This window comes from Syzygium oleosum, unplaced genomic scaffold, assembly GCF_021117445.2.
Source record: "Syzygium oleosum isolate NSW1041296 unplaced genomic scaffold, Sole_v2.1 Sole_v2.10, whole genome shotgun sequence".
Lineage (NCBI taxonomy): Eukaryota > Viridiplantae > Streptophyta > Magnoliopsida > Myrtales > Myrtaceae > Syzygium > Syzygium oleosum.
This window is the reverse complement of record NW_026607494.1, coordinates 5,432,153-5,459,713: the sequence shown is the minus strand read 5'-3', so window position 1 is coordinate 5,459,713 and position 27,561 is coordinate 5,432,153. Positions and strand designations below refer to the sequence as shown.

At 41.4% G+C, this 27,561-nt stretch overlaps 3 protein-coding genes and 1 pseudogene across 5 annotated transcripts; all 4 read left to right on the top strand.

Annotated features, from left to right (window-relative positions):
• Positions 1 to 249: 249 nt before the first annotated feature.
• Positions 250 to 2,777, top strand: LOC115683358 (transcription repressor MYB5-like). Of its 2 annotated transcripts, XM_056315571.1 has the most exons (3): positions 250 to 981; positions 1,264 to 1,924; positions 2,383 to 2,777. In XM_056315571.1, exons 1-2 carry the CDS (start codon positions 680 to 682, stop codon positions 1,895 to 1,897), a joined length of 936 nt encoding a protein of 311 aa, XP_056171546.1. In that variant the 5' UTR covers positions 250 to 679; the 3' UTR covers positions 1,898 to 1,924; positions 2,383 to 2,777. The 2 variants fall into 2 exon arrangements, with proteins under 2 accessions (XP_056171546.1, XP_030463723.1); XM_030607863.2 differs by lacking the exon at positions 2,383 to 2,777 and having other exon boundaries at positions 251 to 981; positions 1,264 to 2,291.
• Positions 2,778 to 11,824: 9,047 nt separating this feature from the next.
• LOC115683289 (uncharacterized) lies at positions 11,825 to 14,259 on the top strand. Of its 2 annotated transcripts, none has more exons than XM_030607757.2 (2): positions 11,825 to 11,977; positions 12,882 to 14,259. In XM_030607757.2, exon 2 carries the CDS (start codon positions 12,923 to 12,925, stop codon positions 13,943 to 13,945), a length of 1,023 nt encoding a protein of 340 aa, XP_030463617.2. In that variant the 5' UTR covers positions 11,825 to 11,977; positions 12,882 to 12,922; the 3' UTR covers positions 13,946 to 14,259. The 2 variants fall into 2 exon arrangements, with proteins under 2 accessions (XP_030463617.2, XP_056171145.1); XM_056315170.1 differs by lacking the exon at positions 11,825 to 11,977 and adding an exon at positions 11,999 to 12,312.
• Positions 14,260 to 17,871: 3,612 nt separating this feature from the next.
• On the top strand, positions 17,872 to 19,515 carry LOC130139048 (protein PXR1-like). The gene is made up of 2 exons (XM_056315171.1): positions 17,872 to 18,130; positions 18,778 to 19,515. Exon 2 carries the CDS (start codon positions 18,849 to 18,851, stop codon positions 19,311 to 19,313), a length of 465 nt encoding a protein of 154 aa, XP_056171146.1. The 5' UTR covers positions 17,872 to 18,130; positions 18,778 to 18,848; the 3' UTR covers positions 19,314 to 19,515.
• A 4,622-nt stretch (positions 19,516 to 24,137) lies between these two features.
• On the top strand, positions 24,138 to 26,636 carry LOC115683288 (uncharacterized; annotated as a pseudogene).
• Positions 26,637 to 27,561: the final 925 nt, after the last annotated feature.

Sequence of the window (27,561 nt, the reverse complement as noted above, 5' to 3'; positions counted from 1 at the left end):
CTAACACACAACCGCTCCCGTTGTTATCTCAACCAGCTTCAACAGATGATGCATATAACAGTTGAAATCTATTGAGATGTAAATTGCCGGCAGAGGGTGAAGGGTGATCAAGCGTGAAGTTTTCTGTACGTCTTGTTATCCTTGCCACTTTTTTTGGATCTTTTGTCACCAGGTACGCACTAAGTGTATTTGTATCCAAATCTTTGCCCTCAAGTTACCAAAAACATGCGCAGGGAAAGATAAGCCAAGTCGTAATATCCAAGCGATTCCTTTTCTTTTATTTAAATAACATTAAATAAAGAGAACAAGTTATGCTTTCCATCTCACTCTTCATTTTGGAGAATGAGCCGTCATTCAACCTCTCAAGTCTCACATCCATTTCTCTACAGTGAGAAACGACAAAAAATGGCCGCCCATGCAATCAGACGTTAGATATAATAGCCATTGCACTGCCACGCGTTGAAAATTCATTGGCCGTTCAATATGCCTATTCATTCTAAATGAAGACCGTCTCTTGTGCGCTCTTTGTACTTTTCCTTCCTGCCCTTTTCGACATCGTCTTCTCCCTACATATATAGCCCTCCGCCATCGAACCCTAATTCATTTTATCCACAATCAATCATCCTTCGCACACAGAGAGACAAAGCAAGAAGAGGGAGAGAGAGAGAGGGGGGAAGAGATGAGGCATCCACCGTCGTCTTCGTCGTCAACTTCGCCAAGCAAGCCGACCCCATGCTGTAGCAAAGTGGGAATCAAGAGAGGCCCATGGACGCCTGAGGAAGACGAGATTCTGGCCAGTTACGTAAAGAAGGAAGGGGAAGGGAGGTGGAGGACTCTGCCGAAGCGGGCGGGGCTTATGCGCTGTGGCAAGAGCTGCCGCCTCCGGTGGATGAACTATCTCCGCCCATCTGTCAAGAGAGGGCAGATCGCACCGGATGAGGAAGATCTCATCCTGAGGCTCCACCGATTGCTTGGTAACAGGTGAGCACTAATACTCCACAATTATAGCAAAACCCGATCCATTTCAGAGATGTGTTGAACCTCCACATGCATAGTCTAAAAGATTTCTACACCTTCTTAGCTAGGCTTATTTAACTCTCTTTCCTGTGCACGTAATGAAGTTGATGATGTTACTCTCTCACACATATATTAATCACGAGTTAGCGAGAACATTTGGGTGATTAACAATATACTAGCTCATGATCTTTTAGGTATCTGTCTAAATAATTTTGATCCAATTAGTTTGGTTGACCTTGATTTTAGGTGGTCCCTGATAGCTGGGAGAATTCCAGGAAGGACAGACAACGAGATCAAGAACTACTGGAACACTCATCTAAGCAAGAAACTCATCAGCCAAGGAATCGATCCGAGGACCCACAAGCCGTTAGAGCTTCTCCCCAACATGCCAACATCAGATCATCATGATGTGGCCCCAGCTTCAATCTCCCCACAAAACACTAGTGCTTCTGAGTTTCAAGTGACTAATGGCTATCACTATCAAGTCACCACAACTGATAACACCCAGGACCCTAAGGAAGTGATGACTAACCTGCAGGATCCGCGTCAAAACCCTAGGGTTGATCGTCAGGATGGTATCAATCAGAATTGGCAGAATCTTGATGGGTCAGCGATGATGGCTGGATCTTCGTCACACCATAGCGAAGCACAGAGCCATGCTCAATTCTACATGGACAACAACAATGAGGACATGTTCTCTTCATTCTTGGATTCTCTGATCAACGAGGATGGGTACACGAATCAGCATCAGCGTGCGACTTCTTTCCTTCCTATGGTTTCTTCTGCTATGAATACCTTCAATAATCAAGGAGCCATCTGGGAAGCTGAATTGAGAGCTGCAATGGGGCCACTAGCTGATCAGCAAAAATGGAACCTATAATCACTGCGCGCGAGTCCCAAAGAAAGGGTACAAATATATAGTTCTATAACTTAATTTCTCAAGTTTTTGTCCTGTCCAAATGGTCGACGGAAAAAATGAACTTCTCATGGATGATGCAAGCACATTGCCATGTGTGCATCTATGGTTAAAGAAACACTTTTAGTATATTTGAGATGCACAAATGGTAGCTAGTATGCAAGTATTGTGCGTGGAAGTTGATTTTTTCACTGTCGGGACAGCGTAAATCTTCAAATTAGACTCTTATTTCAATCAAAGAGTCATTTTCTTTCTTTCTTCATTTGTTAATCTTTCCGTTGCTCTTGTAAGAAAACTTTAGTGCTTCTCTAGATGTGAATGTGTGTACTTATAATGACAAAGTTACTGCATTTCATTACCTTTGGGGCATATGAATCTTTCCCTAGCTGATCGTACATTAAAAGATTGTGTGAAAGGTAATTTGAGCACAGTTCCTCTTTATTTCTTAGATATGCAACACGAATCCGAATATCCTTATTTTAAAGGTAATTTTGAAGCTGAGATACCACAATGACAGGTTGATCGACAACAGCCGTGCTAAAAGTTTATGAGTAATGACTAAAATTGCAAGACAAATCTAGTTGAAGAAGTGATATACAATTTGATAAATCTTATTAAGTGCATAGATGTGTAGAAGCTTCATTCATACTCATGCAGCTAGATATCATATATACATATTGCTCCACAGATAAATGAAGCACTCGATCTATTAAGGCACAGTCTTTTACTTGTAGTAATAATAATTTTATTACAAGGAATGTGCATGCCCTTTTTAGCATTCTCACATGTAATTAAGGGTGTTGATTTGTTTACTCACTTAATTGACATAGAAGACTATATGAAGTACACATATTACTAGATGTTTACATAATTACTAAGCAACGAGGCCATATTGTTATCAACATTTAGACAAATCCAATTCTTTTTTTTTTTTTGGTTGGTCCAATTCGGGATTTGGAAAAAGAGCAAACCCGGAATGAAGCAGATCCAGGTAAAGACATTGTAATGAAACTCAGTAAGAAATCATCCCTACATATATTACATCTCTTACATGGATTAGATATCACAAGGTGATCTGGTGACATAATGAAATATCAACGCTGGGGCATTTTAAAGTTGCAACAAGAATCCATGCATGTTCTTGATGAAGCACATTTTGATTCTTCATTCTCAAATTTAGGAATTTGTATGACTTTATATGAACGTGATTCATCCATAATGCACCGTGCATGCAAAGGGATCGCATTTAGAAAGCACCAAGTTAGTCAGGATGCTTATTTACCTATATATACCTCCCCTAAAGAAAGTGTCATTAGCGAACTTCTAGCTAAGCCTTCATGGTTGAACCAGCTCAAAATCAATAATGCTCTCTTTCTCGGGTCCCAGATTTATCTCCCAATATGCCACGTGGTAGTATTTGCCCACCATAATCAAAATATCTCATCCGCGATTTTCCTAAATACGTACTAGCTCGAACTTTATTAATTTAAGTAGTGAGGAGGTTTATAATAGCAATAGATATAAAACAACGCACTCAGCTCATACTCGAACGCATATGAGATGCTAATAAGCTTATTCTAGAGCACCTGAAACCCTAGCTTACTCAGCATTCTTAAGCAAGCAAGAAATTGCGGCAACTTTTTGGCCTTCTAAAGAAAGGCACGAGCTTGAATTTCTTGCTACTTACCTATTGATAATCTAGAACTGAAAATCAGGCGTGCTATATATGAATCAAGGATATTATACACGTGAAATAATCTCGTACGGCCCATGCAAACAACGGAACCCGGGTCAGGTCATATAATGCATTGCAACCATTCCATTGTATTTTGCAACCTTTACTTTTACTTTTCTCTGAATTTCTTAGAGCATCGCGTTTTATCGGTGGCGACGGTTGTTCTCTAACAATAGAGACTTACGATAGATCAATCTTGACTACAAGAGACGAGGACATTCGTGCTTGAGCTGAACCAGATTAAAAATTAGCGAGGTCCTTATTCCTTATATATCTCTTGTGGTATACTTCTCACAACCACATAGCAAGCACGAACACCGAAGAACACTTTAAGGTCAGTTGCTATGGTAGACTGGTAGTAAAGAAAAATGAAGTGTCCATACATGTCATGTTGAAGACGCACTTGAATGTAGGGCTGTGCAACCGAATTGGTTTTACCCGAGAACCGGAACTAACCACCCTGAAAATAGGTCAAGTTCCTAGTTTCGAGTGAAGAGCTACCCGGGAGCCGGACCAATTGGAACGAATTTAAAACCGGTTTCATGAAGTCTACAAACCCTAGTTTTTCTCTTGGCTCTTTTTCTCTATCTCTCTCTTTTTCTCTTTCTCTCCAACCTCACTCAAACACTTCATGACTCTCTCTCTCTCTCTCTCACTCGCGACTCACCCTCCTCCTCGCTCACTCACTGCTCACCCTTGCTCATTCGAGCCTCACAACCCTCACTCGTTTCTGACTCACCTTTGCTTGCTTGCCCTCATTCATCTTTTACTTTGAATCGTTTTGTTGCTCTTATTAATTTGCTATAAAAAATGAAACCAAAAAAATGAACAAAAGAAAAACAGGTCTTGGGTAGACCCTAAAAGCGGACCGGAAAAACAGGATCGCTTTCAGGCTAAACATGGTAAGTTCCAAGTTCCAAAAATTGGAAACTGATTCTAATAGGGTAGATTCCAGGTTCCGGATCTGGATCCTACCACCTTGAAACCGATCACCTTTACTTGAATGTGCTACCTTCTACAGAAAAAAGAGCTCTACTAATGCTTCTTTTTACCAAATAACTTGACGATTGTAGAATACTACATACGAAAGGTGAATCAGGGGGGAAAAGTTCTACATGTCAAAATTTTCTTTTTCCTCATCAGAAAAGAATACGCTTAGTGTGGAGTACCCCTATGGCCAAAAGTCCCACACCCGCTTGTAACTGGTACATCTAACCTTGGTTCTGCGGTCTAATTAAGAAATGTGGCCCATGCCTTCACCTTGGGCTCCATATGCTCTTAAACCTCTCTATACATGATGTCGATTTCTGCTCTTCCTCATCAAAATAGAAGACATCTAGTGTCGAGTACTCCTATGGCCAAGAACCATAACCAGTTATGGGTGAGGAGCTCGAGTGGCATATCTAACCCTATTTCTGCTCTATCTAAAAAGTCATCTCTGCAATTTTTTTTGGGTTTGAACTTTATGCTCAGTGTGCCCCTTAAACTTCCCTCTCCCTTGTTAATTTTCCATTTTCCTTTGTCAGGAAAGTAAGAACACAAATGTCCTCCATAAAACAAGATATGGGAGGAAAGAAGTTGCATAGTGTAATGGCAATGCATCGTCGCCATTTATAAGAGGAAGACTCATTAAAAAGTTGCACTTGACTTTCAAGTACACGTATATACAATGACGGATAAAGGAGGCTAGTGGTGGCGCTTATATATGTAAAAGCAATATGGCGTTTTGCGTAAAATTTGAATTAGCTAAGGTGTCTATACTGCAGCCTATGATATTTTTCTGTAAATTTTGAATAAGCTAAGGTATGGCAAATACTATTTCATCTCGTCTCCTACTAATTTAATATATCACTACACATATCCACGTAAAAGCAATGCAAAAATGGCCAACATAATAGTTCACACATGTATATATATGTATATATGTCGTGCATACATGGAGGCTTCGCAGGGAGCTTAGTAGGTAAATCTTATAAAATTTGTGTCGATAAAGTGAGAATAAATTTAGTGCCTAAACGGGTGGGGGCCCAGTGGCCTCATTCACCTAGTGATGTGTCAAGTAGATGCAGTATATCCTACCTAGACCCGTATGAAACGAGTGAATTACAGAAATCGATTGTATCAATCTCACACAAGACCGAGTCCAGAAAAGGAAAAAGTTACCTCAAATCCGAGCCGACAGCAGATAATTTGTCTTTGTATATGATGACAAGAAAGTCTGTTTTAGAGACCTGGCCTCAAAAATTCATGAGCGAAGTAAAATGCGAACGAAAATTCGTGTGGCTGTCTAAACGTAAGAGCGTTTGCATTTAGACAGTGGGGGAACCGAGCCCGGGTCTTTTTGCTCGATCCATAAAAGCAAGTCCATTTTGAACCAGTCAGCCAACCGCACAGGTGAGGCAAAGCAAATGCTTTATCATCGTCCATTGAACAAGACCCACGCCCGTCCAAGGTTGGTACTAGAAGGTTGACGATAAGCTGAGAGGAAAGTTGCGCACGTCTTTCTGAGCTACCCCAAGAGGCGACTGGAAGTCAAAACTGAGAAGAAAAGAGGGAACGACTAGTGGCGGACTTAACTATCTAGTGATTACTAAATTATAACATGATGAAGCAGAAGAGGCAAGTATAGTTCAGGAGCTCCTCTAGATTTCCTTCTGCAACTATTATCAATCGCTCTCAAGTCGCAACTCCTCACTACCAGTTTGGGCTATACCCCTTCCTCCCTCTGAACTTTTTAACCAGATCGCAAGCAAATTTTGAAGAGCTGGTTTCGAATAATGAAGCCCAAAAAGATGTTCTCGGAAACAAAGATATGAACCAAAAAGAGAGAAAAGAAAGAAGCAAAATGGAAAGTGATGGAATTTTACATGCATGATGAGTAGTTCATGGAAGATATAGATACTAACCTTTAGAATTGCAAAGCTTGACCGACAACGAGGACCGCCATTTGCAAAGCATATAGAGTCTCCACGAAACTCCATATTAATAGAGAGAGAGAGAGAGAGAGAGAGAGAGAGAGAGAGAGAGAGAGAGAGAGAGAGAGAGAGAGAGAGAGAGAGATGCAATGGAACAAAACCAGGATCTTTTGAACTGAAATTCAAGTCAATAGCGACAATATACATAGACAGAGGCTTTAAAGAATCCTTGGAAAATGTGGGAATGTAGAGGGAGGGAGGGAGGGAGGGGGGTGGGGAGGTAGACAGTGCAAATTCACGTGCCAATAGGCTTGGTGAGTGGACTGACCATCACGAACCAGACATTCTAGCGGGAGAAACATTGTTAAGTAAAAGATATACATATTTTTATGTATGGACCTACCTTTCTTCTGAATCAATTTTCACCTGCTCCGAAGTGAAGTTGGCTCTTGAAAGTTCATTCAAAAGGGTCACTGCGTGTCCCGTCAGTTGGGGCTCCAAGATGATTGGGAAAGGAAGGTTGATAGCACTTGCCTTTGGGGGTTTTCACTATAGTTATATTTCTGGGGTTAGGTGGTAGGTGATTATCACTTCTTTCAAATATAAAATGTGTTGGTTAAGGAAAGATCCCTACCAGTCCTGGCCACAAAACATAAGAAGGGGAAAAGGGAAAAATAGAGTGTCATATTAATTTCCCAAGCCCAAGCATTGACGTTGCAAATGTTCTCATGGAAGCTTAAGATTCAACACTCGATGATTCTATATAGAGCTTTTCAAAGCTCGAGCTTAACTCAGTAATTAAGAGGTGCATTTTGGTTTAGGTAGTTGTGATCCAACTCTATTTATGAATATTGACTAAAAAAAACTCAATTTATGAAAGAATAAAACCGATAAAATATGTGTGTATATGTATATATTTAGAGAGAGTATACCCAACGAAAATATGACAAACTCAAGTGCTTGAATTAAAAAAAAAAAAACCGAACCCCAATTTAAATTTTACAATCGAATTTGAGCGGTTCATGAGTACCTTTCACCTTACTACATTCCCTGTTCAAGTAATTGTAATACTAACTTATAGCAATAACTATTAGCAGACTGAGTTTAGATGTGGATAATTATTGGCAAACCGAGTTTTTGTGTGATTGATAGCTTTGTTTGGCACTTCTCTTTATACGATATCACTCCTCTTTTTGCATAAAAAAGACTACTTCTATTTTGTAAAGTATACATTAGATATTTGAGACTCGGGAGGGAGACAGCATGGTGAGAGGAAGAAGAGCCAACTTCTTCCTTTGTTTTTCCCCCTTTTTTTTGTCGTTTTCTTTTTGTAACGTTGGCTAGTAGAGGGATCGACCAAGAAGTCAATCTTTGGAGGGAAAAAATCAAGGAAAAATAATAGGAAAACGACAAAAATGAGAAGTCGATAGTACATCAACTGGCGACATGGGCAGTCCAACTACCCCAATCCCGGAATGTGGTTGGGGAAGAGGCCCGTCGAATGTACTTCCCTTCTCCTACCCCGCGCAATTCTATATTGTTGATAACTCGTGGGGTAACACCAGTCAGTGAGAAGAGTCAGAAAGGACGACCGGCATGATAACTCCATTTCGATCCAACCGTAAGATTTTCGCACCTCACGATCGGAATGTTCGGTTTCAGCTATAATTGTTAGGGATAATCGGTTCTTGGTTTGATCTGATTTCAGCTTAAAATCGGAAACCGGGTTGGGAGGATCAGTTCCCAAAATTAAGAACCGGAGACCGGTGGTCCGGTCCGGTCTAATGAAACCGATCACTTTTTTTTTCCCACTTCTTGATTTCATCTTTTTGTGTTGATTTAAGTGATATGTATGCAATAATCCTTAAATTAAAAAGACGAATAAAAAACGTGTTTCATTTAGGGTTTAGTTTACATCTTATTAATTTTGTTAAAGAAATAAAAAAATAAAAAAAGTCCATATAGTCGGTCTGGTTCCCTTTGGAACTGGGAACTAAATTGCCCGGACACCGGTTCCACTTTTAGGAACTGGGAATCAGATCGACACTCCCGGGAATCGAACCAAACCAGCTAGACCGGTTCGGTCTGGCAATTCCCGGTTTGAGCTGTCCGTTTTGCACACTTCTAGTAATTGTTGCTCATTTTGAGCGAGCCCGTCGCCGTCGCACCACCGCATGCAAGTCGGAATAAAGCGAGACTAATTCCTACACCATAAGCGACACAGGAGTTCGTGATCACGAGGAGCAACCGGGGGGATTCGAACGTGCGACAAAAAGAGGGGCTCCAAACCGCTTGGGAATGCATGAATCTTAACTAACTCGGTCAAAAACATGATTGATGATATTCCACGTTCACGTAATTAGATACGGCCTTTTCCAACGAAACAGATGTTGTAAATCTAAATAGCTCTATTCTAAAATATAAGCTTTTCTCGTTCATAATACAATTGACGTAGAATCATGACTCAACGTCATTTGGCGACTCTAATGTAGCGACGCCGAATCTTTTTAACCCACCTTAAGGAAAATGACGGTATACATCCGTTTGTATCCGAACCATATAATAATTTCTGGATCGTGTATTATAATTACTAAAAGAGGTATTTGCATGTGGGTAAGTCGTCTCGTACCTCTAGTTCGTTGAATGCGGTTTGGGCCGGAACAGTCAACTGGCTTGCATCTGTCCAGCACTTGCTCTTCATGGGCGTTGGCGTCCAGAGTTTAACTTGGGCCTTCCACTTTACATCTTTGTTGCGGCCTATATTACAAAAACGCAAAATTAAAGGATAATGACATAAATAATTTCTAAACTTTGGACAAATGTGAGATATGATTCATGAATTTTTAGAATATGTTCAATTTAGTTCCTGAGCTATATGGAAAATGTTCAATGTTGTCCTTCCATTTGAACATGTTCAAATGGAAGGACAACATTGAACATTTTCATATGGTCAAATGACTAAATTGAACATGTTCAAATGGAAGGACAACATTGAACATTTTCATATGGTCAAAGGACTAAATTGAATATGCACAAAAAAATATAGAGATCACATTGAACAATTTAAAAGTTTGGGAACAACATTGTACATTGAGATAAAATTCGGGGATCACATTGAACAAATTAAAAATTCATGGTTGGGACAAAGTTAATGAACCATTTGTGTCATTTTTCCCAAAAGTAAAGGCGGTTGAGAATAGCAAGCCTTCCAAGAAGCCTGCCCCTAAAGAGGTTGCTGCAGCTGATGCAGTATAGTGCCTCCCTGGTAAATGTTTCCCCCCATTGCTTCTGTCGACCATGTTTGGTCGTGGGACTCGTAGTGCATTTGTCTCTGTGCGTAAACCACCCAGCTGGAGTCCAATGATGTTTCTTCTCTTCGATGCCACAGCCATCTTTGCCTCATCAATCTCGTGGACCAGAGCTACTGCACGATCCACTACTTCGTTATACGTATTGCATGGAGGTCGCTTTGGTGCACTCCGTTTTTTCTGTTTTACTCTTCTCTCTTCTGCTATTGAGCTCTAGTCTCGGACCGTGGGAAGTACTCGTTCTCTCACCTTTTGGTAGTAATTAGAGCTATCGATTTTTGAATAGGCCATTTTTCCTATTTTACCATGTTCTAGCATTCATCTGTCTAGTAAACTAATCCTGCTTTTATGTTAAATACAGGTATTTGCGAGATTTTAAATCAAAATTTCGTGTCTGGCGCCATTGCTGAACTTATGAAAAAATGTTCGTTCCTTTAGAGTAAACAACATCATACACGCACACTACACATGACGTATTATATTCGGATAAAAGTACTGCAATTGTGAACTTATTTCATGTCCTTTCTTTAGTCGACTAATGATGTAACATGTCAAGAATCATTTATATGCTCAAAGTAAGATTATTTTTTTTTTATTTCGTGACGTATTATTTTAAAATGTAGGTTTTCTCGTGTATAATACAATCAATGCACAATCATGAATTCGATTATAGTAGTGCCCAACTTTTTTTTATGTATTTTTAAGGAAAATGATGATATATTCTTGTATGTATCTCGAACCATTTATTTTTCCATCTTGCCTATTATTACAAGAAAGGTATCTGCATGTGGATACGTTACAATATATGTCATGCTAGATTTTGGGGACTGCATTGCATAAGCAAACCTGATAAAATAATTAAATAGTAAACCACGCTTTTACCTGATAATTTAAGCTTTTAAAATAGTTGCTAGTAGTCCCACCAAAATCTCACATTAACATCATAACAAGAGCTCCTGCCCTATTTACCTTAGAACAATTGATAGTGCCCTATTTTGTTTAGAATAATTGATAGTAGTCCCATCAAAATCTCACAAAATTAATAGTTCCTTTTTTCGGGACAAGGACAACAAAAGTGGGAATGAGCTTATTAACCGAGTAGCAATCTATTGGAATAATCATATGTAAAACTAATTAGTGCATTGCCATCTTACCCATAACTTTATAAGACGTAAGCTCGATCCTTATAGTATGATATCAATTCGGCGCATAAAGTGATTTCAATCTCGAGATCCAAGAGGACTCCTTAACAAACTAAGCTTCCAATTCGACCGAGCGTGGATGCTCACGAGTACTCCTCTCGAAATACTGATGCAATGGTCTTAACAAGGTTGCTCCATCAGTCTGCTATTTTTTCCAAGAGATCCTTCCCCATTGTGCTAAACTAAAGCTTTTGCGGGGCGTCGGGGGGATTGAGCAATAGCGTCTTCTCTTTTACAAGGCCCAGTGAAAACTCTTTGCATTGGCTTTCTTGCTCCTGTCCACATCTTTGGGGCGATGGGAATATGCAAGGAAGGGCTATGGAAGGTGCTGATTCAACCTTTTAATCTTTGGAAAGATCTTCCTCGCCTACACATTCACCACTTTGCTAGGCGGCTAAGGACCAGCAAACACCTCATCCTTCGAGTTGCTACCACGTTGTTTGACTAGTGATAGAAGAGAAGCATTCAATGGGGACATGTCCTCCTCCCCCGGTTACTTAGCACCTATCCATCTCCAACCCAGTCCTTTGGGTAGGTTGACCAGTTGCATGGTCCTCCTCCTTCCACAAAGTCACATCTAGGGAAGCTTAAAGATCCTAGTAGTCTTCTTGTCCTTAACCGCGGGAAGGAGGGCGACCGACGTCGGTGCGTGTCGGGGCAGCGTGTCTCGCGCGTTCTTGCCTAAAATTTCTTGCTCCTCCTCTGCATGTGACCCCACTTTACTTCGCGACCCAATGCGCGACCTTTTCCAGCTCATACTTTTGTCTATTTAAAGGCTTCAATCTAATTTTTAAGGAGCAAACATTGCATCCCCAACACCCTTAGGAAACCCGAGGCTCTCTACATTTCTTGATCGATCACTCTCCGTCGGAGAAGAAGCGAAGGTACGCAAGAAAACGGACTTCTGATTCTTTGTTGCCGTCGGTGTCTGTTAGATGCTCCGGTTTCTTGGTTTTGCATTAGATTTTAACCTCTGATTCGTTGTCGTGGGTCTGTGTTTGATGATTTCGGAACCAAGACAGAACAGAGATGTTCGCAGTCTTTGTTGAACTTTGGCCAGTCGTTGTGCGGACTTTGAACTTTGATTTACGAGCTTAATTGGTGCCAGTCTTTTCTTCAATCAAAGTGACGTTTTCTTGGGTTAGCTCTGTGCTAATGCTTTGTTGGGTGGTTTGAGCTGGTTGAGAATTGCTGAGGTTGTGGGATAATTCAGTGCAAGGTATAGCTTTACAGGCTGGTCTTCCCTTCTGGGTTTTGGCCAGCAATTGTTCCTTTCGTTCTATGTTGGCTGGACAAGTTTCTCCTGTCTTCTTATTAATGATTGTTTTGCTTGATTGCCTACTTAATTTGTCATTATCTTACCCTCTAAATCATAGTGATTCATAAATTCTACGAGATACGCACCCTGACTTACTGGATTATAATAAGAGGGTTCATTATCATGTTCAATCTCTGGATTGGTTATGCTAGTTAGAATAGGCCAAGTGAATCAACATCAGAAGACAATCAACGGTGTACAAACTTGGAACCGCCGTTCTGATCCCCACTTGTTCTATGCATTCCGATTGTTTTTGCTACCTTTAAACTTTCGTCTTGGTCGTATCTCTCCATTTGCTAACCGATTGTTCTTCATTTCGTCGGTATGTTGATAGCGTATGAGGATGCCGGACTTCTTTGTCTCATAATGCTCTTTCAGTGTCACCTGTGACATGTCGCACAATCACCCGCATTAGATTACTTCCTGGATTCTCAGTGGCTGAACTGTGCCTTTGCCTTTGTGAAATTCAGGGACAGGAGCTCAAATCTCGAACTTCAGCAAGGAAATCAACATGGAAGAGAAATGCGAATCCACCATAAAAGGACAAGTGCCACTGAAAAATGAAGAGCTCGATGCCAAAACAGAAAACAGGGATGTGTTGATTACTGACTTCAAGGAAGAGAAGATCGAGGAGATTGGATCACCTTATGAGTTCATCGAGAGATCCAATCCACCACACCAGAAGGAAGACATGGCAAAGGAACAAAAAGCTGAGGAAGGAAACTGTGCAGAGAAGGAGACGAAGGATGAAGACAAAGAGGAAATAACAAAAGATGGAGAGAAGGTTTCGAACGAGGAGAAGAAAGAGTGTCATGATGAATCAAGCGACAAACTTGAGGAGCATGAAGAGACCAAGAAAGAAGAGAAAAGCAAGGAAATAGTGGATGGAAAGGAGAAGGGAGAGGAAGAGAAAAAGAAAAAGGATAAGAAAGAGGAAAAAAAGAAGAAGCCCGAAGCTGATGAGGAAGAAGAGGAGAAGAAAAAGAAGGACAAGAAAGAGAAGAAGAAGAAGAAGGAAAAGAAGTGCTCTGAATCTGGTGAGGGAACCGAAGCTGAAGATACCGAAAAGGAAGAGAAAAAGGAGAAGAAAGGAGATAAGAAGAAGAAAGAGAAGAAGCACAAGGACAAAACCGACGAGGAAAAAGGAGGCGGTGATGATTCGAAGGAGGATGAGGAGGAGACAGAAGGATGCACCGATGTCGTATCGAGGGAAGTCGCCGTAGAAGAGGATCTCGGCAAGTCGGAGGGAGAAACAGAGAACAAGAAGTGGTGGAAACATAAGGAAGGGAAGGAAAAGAAGGGGAAAGATAAGAAGGACAAGTGCGAAAAGAAGAAAGAAGAATGTGGCAAGGACAAGTACAAGGACATTGGTAAGTTGAAGCATAAGCTCGAGAAGATCAATGGCAAAATTGAAGCTCTTCTGGAGAAGAAAGCATTCATCTTCGGGAAAATGAAGGACGCCGAGGCAAAGAAGAACGGCGAGGCTTCTCAGGAGCCTGCCCCTAAAGAAGTTGCTGCAACCGATGCAGCATAGTGCGTCCTGATAAACGTTTCCCGGTCAGCTTCTGTCGACGATGTTCGGCCTCGGACTCATAGCACGGTGTGTTTATGCATAAATTGAAATCGCTGATGTTTCTTCTCTTTGATGCCATCCATATTGTCCCTACCAATCTTGTGAAATAACTTCAGGACCAGAACTGATGCGTGATGTACTACTTCGTTAGTTATACGTTATATGTGGAGGTCACTTCTGCACACTCCGCTTCCTGTTGTACTCTTCTCTCTTCTTCTATTGAGCTTTAATCTCAGATCGTGGGAAGCACTTGTTCTCTCACATTTTAGTAGTAATTCGAGCTATCAATTTGAATGGGCCATTTTCTTTTTCACAATGTTCTAGTATTTATCTATCTGTAAAATAATCGTAGTCACCCAAACCACACATTTCCTCGTAGATTTTAAATCAAAATTACGTCTTCGTTGCTATTGCTAAACTTAAGAAAAATTAATCGTTCTTTTAGAGTAAACTAAACTATACGTATAGAAACACACGACGTATTATACTTGGGTAAAACTACTTCAATTTGGAACTTATTTTGTGCCCCCTCTTTAGTCAATTAATGATGTAACATGTCAATAATCATTTTTATGCCATTATTTTATTTCATATTCCTCTAGAAAATTATAGTGTTCTTGTGATTTCTTATTAGATGGCATGGATTAGTAACTAAACTAAGTTATTAGATATGATATTTTTGTAAAATGTTGTAATTTAAATGGCTCTTTTATAAAATGTATGCTTTTTTGGTTTAAAATACAATTGACCCAAGATCATGACAACATTATTTGACGATTTTATTATAGTTGTGCCGAATTGTTGTAATGTACTTCCAAGGAAAATGATGATATATATATCCGTCTTTATCTCGAAGAATATAATTTTGACGTTGTAAATTATTAAAAAAGGTATAAGCATATAGATACTGGTTGGTTGCGTTTAGTGGAGCATTACCAAAGGTTTTTTGGGCCTCCGCAGAGGCCTTGGTGCCAAAATTGAAGTGTTTGGTTCAGCATTCTTGAATGTCTCGTAACCAAATTAGCAGGCTCCTAAGTCCCTTCACCCAATGCAACTCCCACGGTCCCACCCAACATTTCTACTTCGACATTTTCGGAATGCTATTTAGCGATTGATGATTTTTTTTTTCCTCCCAACTTTTCCCTTACTAATTATTTCGCATTCTTGTTTTTGCCCTCAAATCCTACTGTTTACCACCAAACTCACCTATCAGCTCCCAGATTCTCGCCGAGGTCACATAACCCTTTGGCCTGTGTCCTCGCTTGGAACACCCGAGGTCGTGCGAGATCAGGTCCGCTTGGCCCCCCTTCGCCCTAGGATGCACGACCTTGAGCCAGGGCCGTCGAGGTCGTGCAACCCTCGGTGCCGCTTTCCCGGGCTGCTCGAGGTCGCATGAGAGCTATCGACCTCAAGCCAGGGCCATCGAGGTCACGTGACCCACGGCCTCGTGTCACCTAGGCCACCCCGAGGTCGCATGAGATCTAGGTTCGCATGACCTCGGGCAAGGCCGCCGAGGTCTTGTGACCCTTAGCCTCGCCTCGACGGTTTGATCCTCTCCGGCTCCGATTACTTCCGGGTTTGCTTTCCTTTGTCATCCTGTTTGTACTTCCCATCGTCCTATTCTTTTTCTGTTCCATCTTAAAAATTCTTTGCAGGAAACCCAAAGCATATAAAACACAATTTGCCTTACATGAAAAATCCTTTAACGTACTTTGCATTTGCGGGCGTTTGGCAAAATCTCTCCCGAACGCACCTTAGTTTGGGAGTTTTTTTTTGGTAAAATAGTTCGGGAGTTGAGAATTAATTTGTTGGGCCTTCCCTTGGCAAGTTGGCATCGTTTTTGTGGCGTGGGGTCCCTATGGCAAATATCCTTCTGATTTCTCAATCGATTGACTATTTTTATCTTCTTATTGTAATGTATTGATTTTCTGAGGAGCGTCGTCCATTATTAAAGTTTTGTGTGCGTGTTTGTATGCGTAGATAAAGCCCGGAGTAAATCCCTAACACGTCCAATCCGATTGGACGTGTTATTGTTTCGCCAGAATTTCTCCCACGACGAAACATCTTTCACTTAAAGTTATTTTTTTTTCGGCTTTTAACGAGAGAAGATAGGTTCTGTGACGATTCCAGATAGGAAATATGCAGGCAGACAAAAAATAACTATGAACATTTACTTCGAACTTCGAACGTACAAACCGTGCCGGAATTTAATTGACGACAAAACTTGAAAATATAGCCACTTTCACAGCAACACACGTACATAAACTGTGCTGGAATTTAACCGACGACAAGGCTTGAAAACGTGCAAAGATGTAATCCCGGAATTTAATCGATGAAGTGAATCGGAAAGTTACAGCAATTTCACAGTAAAATTTGACGGAAATTAAAGGAGGGTAAATGTGTCCCACGTGTATTAGTTTGGAGTTTTTGATGACCCAAAAATTAGTTTGAGAAATTTGTCTATTTTTGGTGATTCAAAATTAGTTTGGGATAAATTATCACATAGTACGTAGTATTAATCAAAATAAAAAGTAGAGTCCGCCTTTTGGTCGAGAGGAGGCGCTTTAAACTAAATTTGCTTCAAAATCGGCCTAATTCAAAAACCACTTATCTTTGTCCCAATTATATCTGGGTTTTTGGTGATCCAAAAATTAGTTTGGGATAAATTTATCATATATATACCTAGGTGTGGAGTTTTTCGTAGTATTAACCAAAATATAAAAGTAGAGTACCGCCTTTTTTGGTCCGGAGGGACAGAGGAGGCCAGCTTTACTAATAACTAAATTTGCTTCAAAATCATATTATGACTCCCGGGGCTTCACTCTGGACAGGCGGTGGAAACCACCGAGCTGGAGTACGGTACGGAAAGATAATCAAAGTTTATGCTTGTGCTTTGATCCTGGAACTGAAAGTCAACGACAAAGACAGACATGTCTTCCCCGGTTAACCGCCAATGTACGTCATGCTGGATTCTGTGGGCCGCATTGCATAAGTAAACCAATAGTACCGTTCTCCGAGCAGCAAAAAATGGGGGATTAGCTAACTGGGTAGCAATCTCCTGGACTAGGCACATCTGCTTGCAGAGTGTCCAGTTCCGAGCAAGGTAATTAGAGTAATGCCATTGTACTCGAGACTCATAGCTTGTTATCTTGGGGGGTAAGCTTCATGTTTTCGGTATTATATCTAGTTGGTGCGCTACCATTGCAAGTGATTTCGGTCTCGAGACTGAAAGGGAGTCCTCAACATGCTTAGCTTCCACCTCGACCAAGTGCCCGTAGATACGACCTCTCTTTTTAACATACTAAAGTAATGATCTCGACGAGGTTGTTCCATCTATCGTTGTTTTCTGTAAAGGTTCTTCCTCGTTGTGCTAAACTGGGTTTTTGCTGGACGCGGTCGGTTAGGCCATCAGAGGATTGGCTATCGAGGCGAGTGAAATCGTGTCGCAATACCTATACTGTCGGGTTTGTGTATTTATGGCGTTCCGTTTTCTACAGGCCCGATAAAAACTATGGAGTTGAGCTCCTTGGGGTTATTATGCATTGGCTTTCTTGCTCCTGTCCACATCTTTGGCGGATGAATCCAATGAAAGGAAGGCTATAGATGGATCTGGTTCAATGATCTTCGGAAAGATCTTCCTCACCTGCACATTGGTCATTTGCTTTTAAGAACCAGCTAGAACCTCAACCTTGGAGTTGCTATCACATTGTTTGACAATAACAAAGGAAAAACATTGAACCGGACATGACCTCCTCCAGTTACTTACCTTCCTATCTAAGGAGAGGCTTACAGATATGATATTTTATCCACAGGTTTGTTATCCTTCCTGGCTAGCCGGTGTAGGATTTTAGAAATGCCTGAACAGCTGTCAAAAGAGAAACCAATGACGGTGCTTGTCGAGGCAGTGTGTCTTGCACGTTCTTGTCTAAAGTTTTCTTCTTCTCTGCATATGACATCACTTTACTTGAGGATTCAACCTTTTCCAATTCAAATTTTTGTCTATTTAAGGCCTCTCAATCTAATGTTAAAGGAGCAAACTTCACATCCTCAAAATCCTGAGAAAACCCGACGCTCTCTAGAATCTAGATTGACCCCATAGGACCCTCTTTTCTTGATCGACCACTCTTCATTGGAGAAGACGAGAAGGTACACAAGAAAACGGACATCTGATTCTTTGTCGCATCGGTGTCTGTTAGATGCTCCGATTTCTTGGTTCTGCATTAGTTTTTTTAGTCCCTGACTGATTTCTTGTCGGGGGTCTTTCTTTGATGATTTCGGAACTGTGACAGTAATCTTCGCTGATCATTTGTTGAACTTTGGGCATTCGTTGTTCGTACTTTGATTTACGGGCTTCGTTGATGTCAGTCTTTGCTTCAATCAAAGTTTCGTTTATTTTTGTTGGATCTGTGCTAATCGTTATGTTGGGTGGTTTGAGCTTGTCGGGAATTTACAGGGTTTGGGTAAAATTCAGTGCAAGGCATCGCTTTACAAGCTGGTGTTCCCTTCTGGTTTTAACCGGCGATTGTTCCTTTCTTAGTTCTGCTTGATCCCAAATGTTCTGTGCATTCCGATTGTTTTTCTTGCCTTTTAAATTTTCTCTTTGTCGAATCTCTCCGTTTGCTAAGTGATTGTTCTTCATTTCTTCAGTTTCTTGATAGCGTATGAGGATGCCGAACTTCTTTGTCTAAGTAGTGTTCTATCAGTGTCACCTGTAAAATGCTGCATAATCACCCGCATTAGATTACTTCCTGGATTCTCAGTTGCTGAAATGCCTTTGCCTTTGTGAAATTTAGGGACAGTAGCTCAAATCTCAAACTTCAGAAAGTTCATTGAGAGATCCAATCCACCACGCCAGAAGGAAGACATGGCAAAGCAACAAAAAGCTGAGGAAGGGGAGGAATTGCACTATGCGGAGAAGGAGATAGGGATGAAGACAGAGGAAATAACAAAAGATGGAGAGAAGGTTTTGAACGAGGAGAAGAAAGAATGTCATGGTGAAATAGGCGACAAACTTGAGGAGGATGAAGAGAACAAGAAAGAAGAGAAAAGCAAGGAAATAGTTGACGGACAAGAGAAGGGAAAGGAAGAGAAAGAGGAAAGGAAGAAGAAGAAGAAGAAGAAGAAACCCAAAACTGCTCAGGAGGAAGAGGAGATGTACAAGGACATTGGCATGTTGAAGCAAAAGCTTGAGAAGATCAATTACAAAATCGAAGCTCTTCTGGAGAAGAAAGCATTTATCTCCCGGAAACTAAAGGAGGCGGAGGCTAAGAACGGCGAGACTTCCGAGAAGCCCGGCCCTAAAGAAGTTGCTGCAGCTGATGGAGCATAGTGCCTCCCTGGTAGATGTTCCCCACATAAGCTTCTGTCGACCATGTTTGGTCATGTACTCATAGTCATAGTGCAGTGTGTTCATGTTTCTTCTCTTTGATGCCAGCCATTTTGCCTTATCAATCTTGTGAATAACTTCAGGACAAGGGTTCATGCATGATGTACTACTTCGTTATACGTATTACATTGAGGTCACTTTTGTACACTCCGTTTTCTGCTTCTCTTCTCTCTTCTTCTGCTATTGAGCTTTAGTCTCAGATCCTGGGAAGAACTCGTTCTCTCACGTTTTAGTAGTAACTAGAGCTATCGATTTGAATCGGCCATTTTTCTTTTTCACCATGTTCTAGTATCTACCTGTCTAGTAAAATAATCGTGCTTTCATGTAAACGGGTATTTACAAGATTTTAAATCAGACTTCCGTGTCCAATACTGTTGCTAAATTCACAAAAAAATACTTTAGTAGCGCCCGACTTTTTATGCCGTATCTTTGAGGAAAATGATGATATATACTTGTATGTATCTCGAAACGTTTTATATTGGATCCTGTATATTACAAAAAAAGTACGTGCATGTGGATATGTTATAACATATGTCATGCTTGATTTTGGGAGTGCATTGCATAACCAATCCAATAGTTCCTTTTTCCGGACGGCAAAAGTGAGAATGAGCTAACTGAGTAGCAACTTATTGGACAAATCATATGTATAGCTAATAAGCGCATTGCCATGGTCCCTGTAACTTTTTAAGACGTAAGCTCGATCTTTACGATATGATATCTAGTCGGCGCGCTACCGTCGAAACGATTTCAATCTTGAGATCCAAGAGGAATCCTTAACAAACTAAGCTTCCACCTCGACTGAGTGCTGATGCTCGTGAACAATCCTCTCGACATACTGATGTAATGGTCTCAACAAGGTTGCTCCATCAGTCTGCTATTTTTTCAAGAGATCCTTTGCCATTGTGCTAAGCTAAAACCCAAAACATGTAGTGTTCACCAAACACAATTTGCATTGCATGAAAACCCTTAAGGTACTTCGCATTCATGGACGTTTCTCCCAAACACACCGATGTTCTCTTACTTTGGGTCTCTTTTTATCGTTCCAGTTCAAATGACACGTGGCACATTTTGAGTGGAGCCACGCGGGCTCAATCACGCCACGTAAGTGGGTGATGCGGTGATTAGCAACCACCGAATATTTTCTCCTCCTCCTCCTCCATTCATGGGTGTCGGAGTCGTTGGGCGTTCCCTTAGCATCGTTATTATGGCATGGGTCCTGTCGCAAATATGACAACGTCCAGAGCAACTCCCTAACGGGCCCCAATCGAAATTTGACGTGACGTGCTATAGAATAGATTATGCTTGTGCTTAGATACTGCAACTAGAAGTCAACGACCAAGACGTGCACTTGTCTCTTCCGCAAGCAAACCAATAGCAATCGTTCCCTTTTCCTGCACGGCAAAACGGAGAACGAGCTAACTTGGGTCGCAAGCAAATCCCCCGCACTAAGCATGTCTGTTCCGCACAGCAGAAGTGAGTATGAGCTATCTGGACAGCAATCTCCTGGGTTGAAACATATCTGCAGCGAAATGTTCGGTTTGAGCAAGCTAATCAGCGTGACGCCATCGTACTCATGGGTTGTCGAAGAGGTAAGATCCACATCCTTACGATACGATGTCTAGCTCTGGCGCACTACCGTCGCAAACGATTTCAACTCAAGACAGAGAAAGGACTCCTTAACAAAGTGAGCTTTCAACCTCCATTGAGCAACTATAGTTATGAATACTCGTTTGAACATATTAATATGATGGTTTTTTTTAACAAAGTTGCTCCATCAACCAATATTCTTTAAATAGATTCATTGTTGTCGTGCTAAATTAGGTTTTGCCTGGGCGAGTGGGTTGCAGCGTTGGCGATCGACATGAGTAAAATCATGCCAGAATAACTACGGCTTTTTATCGAAAAGAAAAAAAAATCGTGGCGTTTGTTTTTTACAAGGTCCAATAAAAAATTTTGAATGATGTCCAACTCAAAAGTTTAAGTTTATAAATGAAGAGAGATTATATGTACGTGCAAATTGGATTTAAGAGTGGCACTGGAAATTTGACTAATGAGTTGGATACACACACGAAATGGTGTGAGCTGGATTAAGAGTGGCATGCGAAAATTTGACTAACATATGGACACACTCACAAAATGAGCAAGATATTAGGAAGTCCAACATAAAAACCATGCATAAATAACGAGTGATATTTTAGAAAAAGAAATCAATGAAAGGAAGGCCATAGAAGTGCTGGTTCAACGTCATCTTTAGATTTGCCAAAAAAAAAACGTCATCTTTAGAAAGATCTTTCTCACCTACAAACATTTTCACCATTTGCTTAGGGGTTAAGGACCAGCAAGCAAGAACCTCATCCTATGAGTTACTGTCACATGAACATTGTATTGACTAATGACGGGAAGAGAAGCATTAGATTGGGTTGGTCGACCAGTTAATATAATAATAATATATTTTATTTTTTTTAATTAAAAAATCTGATCAAAAAAAATTTTAAAAATAAAATAGGAGAGTTATTGTTTTGTTTGCTTGCTGACTATTGTGAACTTGTGGCAAACTCTCACGTGTGATATATAATATAGGCTACGGATGTATTTGTTGTGAAGCTTGTGAAGTTGTGAACTTTGTGACGAATCTTATTGTGAACACAATCCACTAACGGGCAAAAATTAGACCGGTCGATTTTTATTTGTCTAAGAAAACTTAGTGGGGCCAGTTCCATGGATCCACCCGAGAACCGGACCGCGAACCGATGGCGGTTCTCGGTTCCAATTTTTGGAACCGGTCCTAAAAATAACATCGTCAATTTGTCTAACTAGAAACTATTGACAATGACGGGAAGATTAGATTGGGTTGGTCGACCAGTTACATGGTCATTCTCCTTCCACAAAGTCACATTTAGAGAGAAGCTTAAAGATCCTAGTTTTTTCTTGAGATATATTCACTAGAAATCTTAAAATTTATTGTGAAAGTGCAATTGAGTCTTAAAACTTTCAAAAAATACAATCCAGTTTTAAAACTTATCAAATTAAGTATTAAAAATAACATCGTCAATTTGTCTAACTGGAAAATGTTGACGTGGCATTTTTAAATGAACTTCTCCCTCTTACGTGGCATTTATTATTATTTTATTCAAATCTTACTTAAATTAAAAAACTAAAAAGGCTAAAAATTAAAAAAGACAAAACAAAATTGAAGAGAGAGAGAGAAGGAGCTTTGCCGGTGGGCGCCACGCCCATTGCCGAAGGGGTTGCGAAGGTCGCCAAAGGGGCCGGCGGAGGTCACCAGACCTCGCCAGCCCCGAGCAAGGCCTCACCATCCCTAGGCGAGGGTCGTCGACCCCAAGCATTGCTTAGATTTAACCCAGATCTAAGTGAACATTGCCAACCCAAAACGAGGGCCGACAATGCGTCACTTGGGCCTAGCAAGGGTCATTGGCCCTCGCCTAGGCCAGCAAGGCCTCGCCCAGGGTGGGGCAATGGTCGCCAGCCCTAGGTGAGGGCCGGTCGCCCAAATCTGGGTGCCCTCACCTTGGCCCAGTGAGGGTTGCCGACCCTTGACTAGGGCCGGCAAGGGCCGACCACCCTCACCCAGGGCCAGCGACCTCCGCAGGCATTTATAAATATCTTATATATATAAAGAGCAAATAAATTCATTGTCAAGCAACCTGTAATATTTTTTAAGGGAAAAATACCAAAAAAGTCATAAACCTATTTTATTGATATCAATTCAGTCCTACACCTTTCAATTGGACCAATTTAGTCCTAAATCTTTTCATATTTGTACCAATTCAATCCATTCGTCTAATTTGGGCCGAAAACCGTTGACGTGGACCCCGGCGGCCCTACGTGGCACCGCCGGCGCTGACGTGGATAAATTTTATAATTTTTTAAATAAATATTTTCAGATTTTTTAATTTTTTTTTTCTTTTTTTTCTTTTCCCAGAACTAACAACCTCGCCGGCCACAGGCGAGGGCCCCCGCACCCTCACCGGCCACAGGTGAGGCCGCAGCGGCCTCACCAACCAACAGACGACGGCGTCGGGCAAGCGAGGGCCGAAACCCTCATCCGTTGGCCGGCGAGGGCGTTGCCCTCACCTAGATCTAGGTGAGGGCCCAACGCCATTGCCAGTGGCTGGTGAGGGCCCGACGACCCTCACCCGTGGTCGGCGATGGTCAATCGGTGACCTCGCTGGCCAACCAGTTTTGGGAAAAGAAAAAAAAGAGAAAAAAAGAAAAAAGACATTAAAAAAATCTGAAAAAAATTATTAAAAAATTATAAATTTTGTCAGCGTCAGCGCCAGCTGTCCTACAACGGTGCCACATAGGACCGTCGGCGTCCACGTCAGCGATTTTCGGCCTAAATTGAACGGATGAACTGAATTGGTATTAATACGAAAAGATTTAGTACTAAATTGGTCAAATTGAAAAGTTTATGACTAAATTGGTACAAATGCAAAATAGATTAGGACTTTTTTTTTGGGTTACTTTTTCCTATTTTTTAAAAAGTCAACCAAAGGAAGGCTACAGAAGGGCTGGTTCAACGTCATCCTTTCGAAAGATCTTTCTCACCTACACACATTCACCATATTGCTTAGCGGTTGAGGACCAGCAGGCAAGAACCTCGTCCTTTTGAGATGCTTTCGCATGACATTGTCTTGACAACGACTGAAAGAGAAGCGTTAGTTAGATTGGGTCGGTCGACCAGTATACATGGTCCTCCTCCTTCCACAAAGTCAGATCTACGGAGAAAGCTTTAAAGATCCTAGTTTTTCTTTGTCCTTAGACCGCGGGAAAGAGAGCAACCAACCGACGTCGCTGCGTGTCGCGGGCAGCGTGTCTCGCGCGTTTCTTGGCCTGCAAGTTTTTCTTCCGTCTCTGCATGTGACCCCACTTTACTTCGCGACCCAATTCGCGACCTTTTCCAACTCGTGTTCTTGTCTATTTAAAGGCTTCAATCTATTGTGAAACGAGCGAACTTTGCACACCCCCAACATCAAGCCCGAGGCTCTCAAGATTTCTTGATCGATCACTCTTCGTCGGAGAAGGCGCGAAGGTACGCAAGAAAACGGGTTTTCTGATTCTTGGTCGCCGGCCGTGTCTGTTAGATGATGCTCCGGGTTTCTTGGTTTTTGCATTAGATTTAGTCTCTGATTCTGATTCTTTGTCGTGGGTCTGTGTTTGATGATTTCGGAACTGAGACAGAACAGAGATCTTCGCTGATTCTCTGTTGAACTTTGGCCAGTCGTTGTTCGGACTTTGATTTACGAGCTTCAGTGATGTCGATCTTTGCTTCAGTCAAAGTTTCTTTTTTCTTCTGTTAGCTCTGTGCTAATCGTTTTGTGGGGTGGTTATGAGTTTGTTGCGAATTTCTGGGGTTGGGATGATTCAGTGCAAGGTATAGCTTTACAAGCTGGTCTTCGCTTCTGGTTTTTCGCCAGCAATCGTTACTTTCTGCTTATGTTGTCTGGTGAATTTCTCCTGTCATACTATTGATGATTATCTTGCTTGATTGGCTACTTAGTTTGTCATGATCTTACCCTTCAAAGCCCAGTGACTCATCAATTCTATGAGATACACACCCCGACTTTCGGATTATAATTGGAGGATTCATTATCGTGTTCAATCTCTGGATTGAGGAAGTTTTCACTTAGGCTTATGCTAGTTAAAATAGGGCAGGTGAATCAACATTAGAAGATAATTAATGGTGTACAAACTTTAAACCACAGTTTTGAACCCCGGATGTTCTATGCATTCCGATTGTTTTTCTTGCCATTCAACTTTTCTCTTTGTTGACTATCTGCGTCTGCTAGTCGATTGTTCTTCATACACAGTCAGTTTCTCGATAGCGTGTGAGGATGCTGAACTGCTTTGTCTAATAATGTTCTTTCAGTGTCACCTGTGAAATGTTGCATAATCACCCGCATTAGATTACTTCCTGGATTCTCAGTGGCTGACTGTGCCTTTTTGCCTTTGTGAATTTTAGGGACGGCAGCTCAAATCTTGAACTTCAGCAAGGAAATCGCCATGGAAGAGAAATGCATATCCACCATCAAAGGAGAAGTACCGGTGAAAAATGAAGAGCTCAATGCCAAAACAGAAAACAGGGATGTGTTGATTAGTGACTTCAAGGAAGAGAAGATCGAGGAGATTGGATCACCTTATGAGTTCATCGAGAGATCCAATCCACCACACCAGAAGGAAGACATGGCAAAGGAACAAAAAGCTGAGGAAGGGGAGGAAGGAAACTGTGCAGAGAAGGAGACGAGGGATGAAGACAAAGAGGAAATAACAAAAGACGGAGAGAAGGTTTCGAACGAGGAGAAGAAAAAGTGTCATGATGAATCAAGCGACAAACTTGAGGAGCATGAAGAGACCGAGAAAGAAGAGAAAGGCAAGGAAATAGTAGATGGAAAGGAGAAGGGAGAGGAAGAGAAAAAGAAAAAGGATAAGAAAGAGGAAAAAAAGAAGAAGAAACCTGAAGCTGATGAGGAGGAAGAAGAGGAGAAGAAAAAGGACAAGAAAGAGAAGAAGAAGAAGAAGAAGAAGGACAAGAAGTGCTCTAAATCTGGTGAGGGAACATAAGCTGAAGATACGGAAAAGGAAGAGAAAAGGAAGAACAAAAAAGATAAAAGGAAGAAAGAGAAGAAGCACATGGACAAAACCGACGAGGAAAAAGGAGGCGGTGATGATTCGAAGGAGGATGAGGAGGAGACAGAAGGATGCCCAGGTGTCATATCGAGGGAAGTCACTGTAGAAGAGGATCTCGGCAAGTCGGAGGGAGAAGCAGAGAAGAAGAAGAAGTGGAAACATAAGGAAGGGAAGGAAAAGAAGGAGAAAGATGGGAAGGATAAGGGCGAAAAAAAGAAAGAATGTGGGAAATACAAGTACAAGGACATCGGTAGGTTGAAGTGTAAGCTTGAGAAGATCAATGGCAAAATCGAAGCTCTTCTGGAGAAGAAAGCATTTATCTTCGGGAAGATAAAGGAGGCCGAGGCTAAGAACGGCGAGACTTCTGAGAAGCCTGCCCCTAAAGAAGTTGCTGCAGCTGATGGAGCATAGTGTGTCCTGATAAATGTTTCCTGCTTAGCTGGTCGTGGACTCATAGTGCATTGTGTTTATCCATAAACCTCCCAGTTGAAGTTATTGATGTTTCTTCTCTTTGATGCCAGCCATTCTGCCTCATCAATCTTGTGAATAACTTCATGACAAGAAATTACGCATGATGTACTACTTCGTTATACATATATGTGAAAGGTTACTTCTGTACACTCCATTCTCTGTTTTACTCCTCTCTTCTTCTATTGAGCTTTAGTCTCAGATCGTGGGAAGTACTTTGTTCCCTCACATTTTAGTAGTAATTAGAGCTATCTAGATGGGCAGGAGGGCACAGGTTCGGCAAGTTTGTTGGTGGTATTGAATGAGAAAAGGAAAGGAAGTAAGTCGCGGAACAATGGTCTGCCTATGAAAAACTGCTTTGAGGACGTCAACAGAGTATTTAGCATGTGCAGGATAGGATATAGTAATCTCTCTGATGGGCTTGACCAAAAAAGGGACTGAACTGAAAGAACTGAACCTAACCTTCTCATCTGGATTTTAGCTGTGCGAAGGAACTTGGAATCTAAAATGGACAAGCCATAGCTATGTGACCCAAGATCTTGAGGTTCTGGAGTCTCTGAATGTTGTGGCTCGACTGCCATGTTCACCGGAAACTGACTCAAGCATCACCTTCCTTCGGATAAGTGCACTTCTGCCGAAGTGAACTCCATTGAGTCTCAGAAAACTTCAGAGGGTTTGATAGGTAGTCGCCCGCCCTGACCTTGAGCATATCAGACCTTTTCATTGGGCCGAGTCGGCATAGACACCAGCACAATTCTCTCTCGCACAATCTCGTCTATTTGACAGAGTGCCTTGGAAATCTGTCTTGAGATTGTGTTCGAGCGTACATCTGCGTGTGCAACGGCAATGTTCGTGGGGCATGACATTGATTCGGATTCATTCATACAGTACAGCGAATTCGCTAGAGTGAAAATTGCTGAAGCAATGCTAATCAAGTCATTTTGTGGATATGAAGATGTTATACCCTATGTAGCACCGACACCGACACCGACACCGACACGGGACACGAAACGACACGCCACGCAACACGTCATTTCTCATAAAATAGAGAATTCCGACACGTTGGGACACGTAT